Raw genomic sequence first — 9,934 nt, 5'->3', positions numbered from 1 at the left:
TATTGTTTAAGTATCATTACAATGAAAACCAAACATGATATAGATCAGTTATCGTGATATGTGCTTGATACAACGGTAAATAAACTCAAGGGAGTCACGATATTATTTACTTTAGCGAGCGATCCGAATTTTTTTACTTGATACAGTTGAAAATTTACTGTTTATCACTTATGACAAAAACATGCTAATAGGGCCGAGTGGTGTACCCCTGCGGTATATCTCTTTAAGATATTCAGTTGGAAATGACAAAACAGAGAACTACAGATCTCGGGTTTCGATCTATATTGCTTTTCATCATGAATTAGATACAAAGGAATTTGCTCGGCTATATTTGCTCTGCTGGGTGTACTCAGTGAACAATTATACAAAGAATTATGCCCTTTTACCATGTTTTTCAGTTTCACAGCTTCAATCTGTAATGTAATCGCACAAAGGAAATCCTTAAACGAAAAAATCTTCCATGTTGATTCAAGCACTTCGCAACTGCTTATTTGACCAAAGCATGTTTCAATAAACGCTGAAGAATGTTTAGCAAACAAACAAGATGTTTTTGACGCCGCTAGATAAATCGATCCGTATTTTCTGTCCACCGCCATGCCGCGATGTCAAGAGACAAATTTAAAATCAAAAACTGCCATTTTGTGTAGTCTTTTGCAAATATGCTACAAGGCTAAAACTTCTTTCGTCTTACAATTAAGCAAATATAAAAAGACAGTTTACACTACCTCAAGGTAACTGTGGCCAATATTGACCGATGTTGGCTACCTACTGTTTGGTCCTCAATTAAATAGTTTTAAAACAGTCGTCAACATTTTTTCCTGTAACTGAGCACGTCATGATTGTTCTGCGTGCAAACTTTGCCATCGCAAAATCGAGAAGTTTTGAGTTTGTGGTAAGTGTTAGAATTATTTCCATTCTCCTGGTGAATTTTTTTAATAGTTCAAGGAACAGAAAACGGAATTAGAAGAAACGAATGTCTGCCGTTTGACGGCGTAAAATCGCATACGTGCCTCGAAATCTCTAACATGTAACCACAAGCCGGATTTATTTGAATAAGGCCTCACGTTTATCATTCACTCTCACTGCAATTAATTCTTTCAACGTAGTTAAACTACACTTGTTTGTCTGTGCGATTAAAAAGATATCAGCTTTTGTTCTGTAAGGTATTATAGCGTGATTCAAGTTGTATAATTAAAGTTTTTGTTCGAACAAAAAACGTGATCAGTATCGTTCTTTGGAACCGAGTTTCAGAGCATGATTTTTTTTCCTCTTCTGCTGTAGCTAATGTGTTTTGACAACGGGACAACAAGAAAATCAGCTGTCTCATTCTTGAACATTCATTTCAGCAATTAAGCGTCATGATGTCTAACCCCGAGCTAACTGGGGCGCATCTTGAATAAATTAAAAAAAGTTTTTTTTATTTCATACTCGAAGGAGCTCAGTCACGGTATTTTGAGTTATTTGGCCTTGCACAAAATTACCTTTAAATTGAAGGAAAGAAACGTAAAAATGATAGTGTACTAAGATTTAGCTCCTATTAACCGAGCAGGAGGTCTGTATGGGAGAATCTTGACCGAGGTCGTGAATACGTACATATTACCGAGGTCAAGATTCTCCCATACAGACCGACTAAGCTCGGTTAATGAGATATTTATTATATGGCAAACAAGAAAAAATTAATTGCGTTTAATGTAACTGGTTTTTACTAGCTGACATTTTGCTTGCGAACGGCGATGAGCTGAACTAAATCTGCCAAGGTTTACTCGTCCTCTTTACTTTTCTTCGTCATCACGTTTTTTGTGAATTTTGTCACTTCCACTAATATTTCTATAAGAAAATAGTCAATATTTTTGTACTTTAGTTTGCAACTTTTTCACCGCAAAATGTATCCAGTCTAGATGCCGGTCGCGGTCCATATCGATTTCAGCCAGTCAAATTCCTGAATTCGGTAGTTCCCAGTCCTTGTGAGACACAGCCATATAAAGAATTATACCAAAGAGATAATAATAAACCATAAAGGAACAAGGATGGTTAAGGATAAAGAAGATTGGCAGAGATTACAGACGAAGAACTTGAAAAATTTAGGCCAAATTTTTCGAGATGTGCAAACCGTGACGTAGCTGCTGTAACAAGTCCTATATCATAATGATAACGGTTGCGATGACGACTATATATCATGTAACTGAGTAAACTCGTATAATTATCAGTGATTTCCCGAGAAGTAGATAAGTGGTCAGCGAGTAAAGAGTTTCAAAAGACGCTTATTTCTACCTCTGTGTTTTAGACAATTTGCCAAAAAATCAGTCAAGGTCGAGTTATAAAACTCAAATAAACATGTGTGTTGCCATGTGAAAATTGCATTTGACGTCAGAAAACCTAGTTCCTGTCTGCTACTTATTTTAGAACGAAGTCTTAAACATTCTAGATCTGCGAAACAGTTTAGAATGAGGGCAGTTTTTTTGCTTAAAACGAAGAAATTTGTTTTGAAAATGTTTTCAGTTTATATTGGTGTGAGTATTTTTTCCACTTTACTGAAATTACGTAAATGACGAATGACAAATTGGAGCGTATGCGCGCATGCGCGGGAGTCGCTTGTGTTAGAAAGTTATAAGCACATGTATGCAACTAGTTAAACTATCGCTAGCGACGAGGTTAAGCAACACATCACGAATCCTTTACAGCGTTTGAGTGTCGTAAAACAAAAGCCAAAGTTATCACTCTAACCAGTCACAAAGGAGACAGACAATACCGTGAACCAATCAAACCTCGAAGTAATTACATGCAGCTAACGCAAAGCGCGGGAAAACGAGAGCGAGCGAGTCATGATTGATTTTGGTTTTACCTCTGATTGGATGAAAAATTGGCGCGAGTTTTTTAAGCCAATCATGTGGCGTGGTAAGTGCACTAAAGATCAATTACTTTTCGACACTCCGATGGAAACCGCTCTAAGATTGTTTGCCAAGCTGAAGACAGAGGCAAATAACTGATGGCCGCGAGATATTTTTTTGTTTTACCATTGGATCAGTTCGCTAGTTTTTGCCAAACGTTTGCTGTACAATAAATAGCGACCGCTGCCTTCGATTGTGCAGAATAACTGTTAGCTGCAGCAACTTGCTCATTCTCCTCCCCTGGTTTGCATCACGGAAGAATCGCGACTGGTCGCAACCAATATTTTGAGCATCGTAGGGTACTTGGTTTGTTTTCTCAGCCAATCAGATTTCAGTGTCAGATTTGACTCTCAACCGGTCGTTTTAAGAACATAGCACCTTGCACTTCTAACAAATTATATAAAACACCGTGCTGATATTTCTGGTTTTAAGGTTGACCGGCCATGTGGAAGGTTCCGCACATTGGCAGCTTTGTTGCCCTGGTTACCGTCTCTTACCTGCTGCTCTCCATGGGACCCGCTAAAACCAGCGCCTTAGGGGTCGCCTCCAGTTCAGAGTGTAGGAACAGTTATAAACTGAGTGACGAACTGGTGAATAAAACAGTCGACGAATATCATAATTTTACAGAGGGTCCCAGGTCTCGTACTATTTTGACCATCCTCGGCAAAGTCCTGAATGGCTCCTCCAGGTTTGAAATCGCATCTGCCTTGAACATCTCCACAGATTGTTTGGACTACCTGGACTTCACCTTGCCGGAAGTTGCCCTGTTTTTACTGAATACGTCACAGTTTAATGAGGTAACTTTCGATGACGCCTTCCGTGGCCTGTTCGTCCCTGAGATCGATGAGGTTTTACGGTCAATCATTACTGCGCGTTCCCATATTTCTACATTTGGCTTAAATGGTAACGAAACTCTCGAGGAACTGGCTCTGTCATACAACGTCAGTCTGACCGAAATAAGAATTCTCGAGCTGCTCTTACTTCCTATTAATAACACCGACATAAATTTACTTGCTGCAATCTTGGAAACAGTCACTGCGCACTCGTTTGACCTTCTCAACCGCACCACAGAGGAACTGGCGGCCATTTTGGATGTGCGACATCCAGACGATCTCAAACATTATACATTCCTCCAGTTATTGAAGATCTCTTTCGCTGGCGAAATATTTTTCCGTGGCTTACAAATGAAGATTCAAGAAGTTCGGGATTCTCTGCATGTTACCTGGTACGAGATTACACAAGAAGTGGTTAACGTGACAAATGTTTTGGATCTGGTATTGACGAAGGTTCCTATGAGATTGCGTTACTTAAGAGGGTTTTTAATAGACGCGAAGCGAGAGGACCTGGAACTGTTGAACACCACCTTGGAAGAATTCGCGGAACTGGTGAATATGACAGTTATGGAGTTTCGAGATTACAAAGTTTATCCACAGCTTGTATTGTTCATCGTGAAAACAAAGAAGGAAATTACTGTCATTAATGGCGAAACGAAAGTGGAGATTAGAAGAGCTGTACACGAGATTCTTATGTCATACAGTGTTAATATTGAAGAATTAATCCAAACTTTCAACTTGACTGAATTTGAAATTAACGAGTTAAGTCCCCTGAGGATTGAAGTCTTCTGCGCGAGATTTACCTTGATACGTTATGCAACTAACCTGAATATGACCCTGTCCGACGTCGCCGAAAAATTGAACAAAACTGAGGCAGCGCTGTCGCACAACTTGACCGTGAAAGAGTTTCACGTGGTGATCCGAAAACTGCTGATAGTTCGCACATTTGAAGTCATGAGTCACATGCTAGGCGTGAGCCAAGATTTCCTGAAAAACTCGCTGGAAATCAAAGTTCCTCTCTCAAGTCTATCAATGTGCGAACTCGACACATTCCTGAACATCACTAGACACACCGTGCTGGACTTAAGTGAAGTGGTAACTCAGAAGACGTTAGCGTTTGTGGTTCAGATCAATGGCGTTTCCATTACCTTTGTTTACAAGTTAACAATTGAACAGTTCATCACTCAAATTATGCGCCTCGATATACATTATATTTTCACTATCCGTGGGCTTCATTATTCCTTCGACTCATCTCGCTTACAAATTCTGCAGAAGTATACACTCTTCGACTTGGAGAGGCTGTTTTATCTAAATGGAGAGATCTCGGAACAAAAGTTTATCATCTTCCGTCGCCCACTGATTTGGATCATCAATAAGATTATCTATCTGGAAGAAAATGGTAAGTTTCGAAAGTTTCTCTGATATGATATTGTTACCGTCCGCATTGTTAACCTATCACTGAGTTCATTCAATTGTGAACCGCGATTTGAGCGGGAATTTCTTAAAAAAACCACGATGTCAGGCATCTCGCTTTGGAGAGAAAAACTGAAGAAATTGCGCATTGAGAACAAAGACATAGGACAGAGAAAGCGAGTAAAAGAAAAAAGCGAGCATAGTGATTTTTCATAACTTGCAACTAATTGCATTCGTAGAGTAATCCTGGATTAGCCTTGTTTGACTGTCTCCCTTTCAAACAGATGTGGACGAGTGTGACCGGAAGCAAGACAGATGCCACCGTAATTCACACTGCAGTAACCTTCCTGGAACCTATGAGTGCCACTGTCCCCCGAGGGGATACCGCGGGAGATATTGTGATGGTAAGTTGCCGAGCAGAGGAGGGGGGTGCAGAAGGCCCACACCCGGGGTACGGTGATGGATTATCAATTCGGTTAACCGATTGAGTCGTTAGCTCATATCCAAAGGACAACGACAACAACAAAACAAAAACAAAGGAAAGAAAAAAAATACTATTTTCAGGTTTAAGTACTATTTTGACGAGAGTGTGGAATATGACTGGATCAATATTTCAAGCGAATTGGTTTTTTATTTCTGTGTTTAGTGTTTGGAGTAGTCATTTGAAAACTAGGAGAAGGTTTAGTTAACTAACATGAAAGGCTCTCTTGATTTATTTCTTGACGTGTTTGATCTTCTAATGTGTCATATTTGTTTATATTTTAGATATTAACGAATGCCAAGAACAGCTAGCAATGTGTCCAAGGAATGCATATTGCAGAAACACCCCTGGTTCATACCAGTGTATATGCGGAGTGGGATATAGACACAATGCTACAAGTAACACTTGTGATGGTAAGTTATTTCAATTTTAATTTGCAGCATTTCTTGTTCCCTTCCTTACATACTTACATACATTACAGACATACTTAATTTATTTAAACACGGTAAAATTTTCAGCGTCACTTCTTCTTCCATCCTTCATTCCTTCCTTCCTTCTTTCCTTCCTTCCTTCCTTCCTTCCTTCTTTCCTTCTTTCCTTCCTTCCTTCTTTCCTTCCTTCTTTCCTTCCTTCCTTCTTTCCTTCCTTCCTTCCTTCTTTCCTTCCTTCCTTCTTTCCTTCCCTCCTTCCTTCTTCTTCTTGCAAACGCACTCAAATTGCATGAAAAACAAAAACGTTCTTAACAAATAAAACTGCTGTAATTCCAGAAAATAGTAATATTTCAGAGTTTACATTCTCAGTGACCTCTATCAACAGTCTCGGTCTAGTGAAATCTAAATCGTATTAAAAGAAAAGGTCTCCCCTTCCATGGTTCTGTCCGATTTAATTAATATCTTGTCCGTACTGTTCACAATGACTTTATTGCGTTAGTCGCGCTCAATACGGAGACATTTGTGTTTCAAGAAGGACCGTTTGGACGTGTTTATTCAAGACGAGCTTCTCAATATACTCAAAGAACAACACGAGGCATTGCTAGACGTCCTTCGAAATAGTCTTGTTTTGGCGACAGGAGACTTGCAGCATACACTGCAAGCCTTCTATGAATTCATTAGTCCCGTAAATGCGATGGTAAACAACATGGACGAAACAGAGGAACACCTGCTTAGAAAAATTCAAGAAAAAAACTAAAGAAAAAAAACATTCCAAACGGCCCTTTTGAGAGCCGCCACAAAAACAAAAGTCTTGGTCTTCGTTCGCTTTGATTCGTGTCCTTGTTTTGTTGATGGAAAATTGGAAATAGAAATATCGTTATTGTGAATTTCCACGATACACATTCAACCGACTTGTATCTAACAGAAAACCCCAGCTCATTCATATAATTTCAGTCTGTCCTTTTAATTTTTTGGCAAAGCAAATGTCAGAGAAAGTAACTTAAAGGCCTTGAAACCTAAAAAACCAAGAAAAGAGGGCGCATTTTTTGTCGGGAGCCTGAAAGGTTAAGGTCCACCGATTACTGTGGCGTCTTCGGTGCGGCAACGATACTTCAGATCAGCAGCGTATACAAATGATACACTTTACCTGATACTACTCAAACTGCCAGCTCTCTGAAGAAACAACTCAGTTGACAGCCTGCAGACTCTTGGTCTAGCGTCTAATAACACAGAGATTAATAAAAAGTAACTAACTAGAAACTCTATTTACGAGTTTTGGAAATCACGCCAACAGCATTATTTTGTAATGTTTTATCTCAAGTGTCGTTGCCCGAATCATGAGCGTTTTGCCCGAAAAATTATACAATTTCCGCTGGGGGGCTGCAGGACCCCCCCACCCCCGCCCCCAGCTTGTACGCTTCTGGAGATAAGGCAAAGTTGGGTGCAGCGACCTGTTCATGGCCTGCAAGAGACTGACTCTAGACATTTGGGTTAGAGGGGAACTGGTATTTGTTCCCATACTGCTAGAACGCCATTCAACATTTTGTTCCATTGTTGTTTTCACAGATATTAACGAATGCGACAGCGTCTTTGACAACTTCTGTTTCTTTGGAGGATTTGATTGTATCAACACGGAAGGATCGTATTACTGCATGTGTCCCAATGGGTCCAGATATGACAATCGATATTACATCTGCAGAGGTAAATAGGCTTAACGTCACTTGTCAATAACTTGGCTAGTCTCTTAAGCTTACAGTCGAAAGATTGACTTTGTTACCAACACACAAACCAAGAAAAAAAAATAAACTAGCAAGCAAATAATGCGACAAACAAGGGAACAGTATAATTAAAATCATCTGCCTTAAGCCATTGGTAAAAGACGAACATAGTGAACAGTCTTTAAATAGTTTTTTCATTTTAAAGGAAATGGACAAATACCACTTTACTGTAACAAAACAACGCCTGCTTGTACTTGATGTGACTCGTCAATTTGTATACGTTGATGAAATCAATATGCTATGCTTCAAATGGTACTTGAACATTTCCACAGAACAGTAAGCAACCGCCAGCGATGCAGATCAAGCTGAGTGCCGCTGACCTGTGCTGCTTTCTTTTCTTTTCAATTCCTTTTTTAGACATCAACGAATGCGATGAGGATCCACATATATGCCACAGGATCGAAAAAAATTCAGACTGTAGAAACAGGCGACCTGGCTTTGAATGCTTATGTAAAAGTGGCTTTCAGCCTTTTTACAACGACAGTGTAACCCCAAGAGTGCTAGTGAATTGCACAGGTAAGAATTTGCTTTTTCTCTGAAAGGTGGAGTTGAGGAGGGGGTTGGAGGGGGGGTGGGGGGGGGTGGGGTTGAGGTCGGAAGGGCAAAAGAAGACATCGAATATTGTTAAGTGAAAAACATAGATTAGAGAATATGGATTCGAATTCTGCGTAGATCAATAGCGTTTTTATCTCCCCTATTTTCTTTGTAGGGATAAGTTACAGTTTTTTTTTTCAGCGCTTTTAAAAATTTCCTCACAGTTAATTCGCTGTCTTCTAATCTCTTATTTAGAGAAGTCTTTGGTCATAGCAACTGACAGTTGGTATCATTTAGTACTAGTAAAAATATCTTTTACGTTCATTTGACTTGGTTTGCTTGTTATCGCGTGGCAGATATCGACGAATGTGCAAGTGGTCAGGCCATATGTCCTTTGAATTCCGAGTGCATCAATTTTGAAGGCGGAGCTGAATGTCGCTGCCTACCTGGTTACCAGCTGAAGAACGGCAAATGCAGAGGTAACACAAACACAAAACAAACACAACAACAACAACGACAAAAAACAATAATACAAAGCACAACAAAACAAAACACTACAAAACACAACAAAACTCTACAAAAGACAACAAAACAAAACACAACAAAGAACCAGCTGCAGAACAAAACACCACTAAACATAACACAACAAACACAACACAACAAAACACAACAAAGAACCAGCAGCAGAACAAAACACCACTAAACATAACACAACAAACACAACAAAACAAAACAAAAAAAAAAAACACAAAACAACAAAACATTACAAAACACAACAATACAAAACACAACAATACAAAACACAACAACAAAACAAAACACAACAACAAAACAAAACACAACAAAAGAAAGCAACAAAACTCAGCAACAGAAAAACAGCAACAAAAACAGATTACAAATTACAACAAAACACAACACAATAAAACAAAATAACAAAACAACAAGTTACAAAACACAACAAAACAAACACAGCAAAACACAACAAAAGACTTTAGCACACATACAAAACACGACAGAACACAATAACGTGATAGAAATTCCCCAGGGAACGATACAATAGCACGTTTTTCACCTTGAAACAAGGGAAATGAATAAAATGCAAGTTTGAAACTCATTTTATGGGGGTATGTGTTCTAACGAAGGGCTTACACTCGGAAACGTAATCTTCGCAAACTTACCAAGACAGTCAAGTTACTTTTATCAACCTCATAGATGATAAATAGATAATTGTAACTCACTAGTGTACCCTGTATAGTAAGTAATATGCATGTAGTATTTTAACATTGTTATCTCTTCTTGTTATTTTTTCCAAGCTAAGCGGTTCATTTCAGTTCTATTGATCTGGATTCGTGTGATAACGACAAGAACTTACACTCGTGTGGATTGTCCCAGCGGTTTTCCTTACTTTGGTAAACTGCACAAGAAATTCTATGTAAGTATTGGTTCTTTGGTTGTGGCTTCAGGAAAATAATTCTAAGTACCGATCAGTTTCTCGCAGAATAGCCTCGATGGTGTGGTGAATATCACACCCGACTAGTATGCGGGGAGACTCGGGTTCGAATCCTGCTCGAACTGC

General features: G+C 39.2%; 1 protein-coding gene across 1 annotated transcript in view; it reads left to right on the top strand.

Moving 5' to 3' along the window:
* LOC145488421 (uncharacterized) overlaps positions 1-9,934 on the top strand; it is a 29,016-nt gene that overhangs the window by 293 nt on the left and 18,789 nt on the right. Inside the window, exons 2-8 of the mRNA XM_081467288.1 lie at positions 3,321-5,120; positions 5,419-5,538; positions 5,900-6,028; positions 7,613-7,747; positions 8,182-8,340; positions 8,715-8,837; positions 9,672-9,790. Of these exons, the coding sequence (XP_081323414.1) occupies positions 3,332-5,120; positions 5,419-5,538; positions 5,900-6,028; positions 7,613-7,747; positions 8,182-8,340; positions 8,715-8,837; positions 9,672-9,790 (2,574 nt within the window). The 5' untranslated portion in view covers positions 3,321-3,331. The remainder of the gene's footprint in view (positions 1-3,320; positions 5,121-5,418; positions 5,539-5,899; positions 6,029-7,612; positions 7,748-8,181; positions 8,341-8,714; positions 8,838-9,671; positions 9,791-9,934) is intronic.

Source organism: Orbicella franksi, chromosome 5 (genome assembly GCF_964199315.1).
Source record: "Orbicella franksi chromosome 5, jaOrbFran1.1, whole genome shotgun sequence".
Lineage (NCBI taxonomy): Eukaryota > Metazoa > Cnidaria > Anthozoa > Scleractinia > Merulinidae > Orbicella > Orbicella franksi.
Note: the sequence above shows the minus strand (reverse complement) of the source record. Positions and strands in the feature narration are given on the sequence as shown.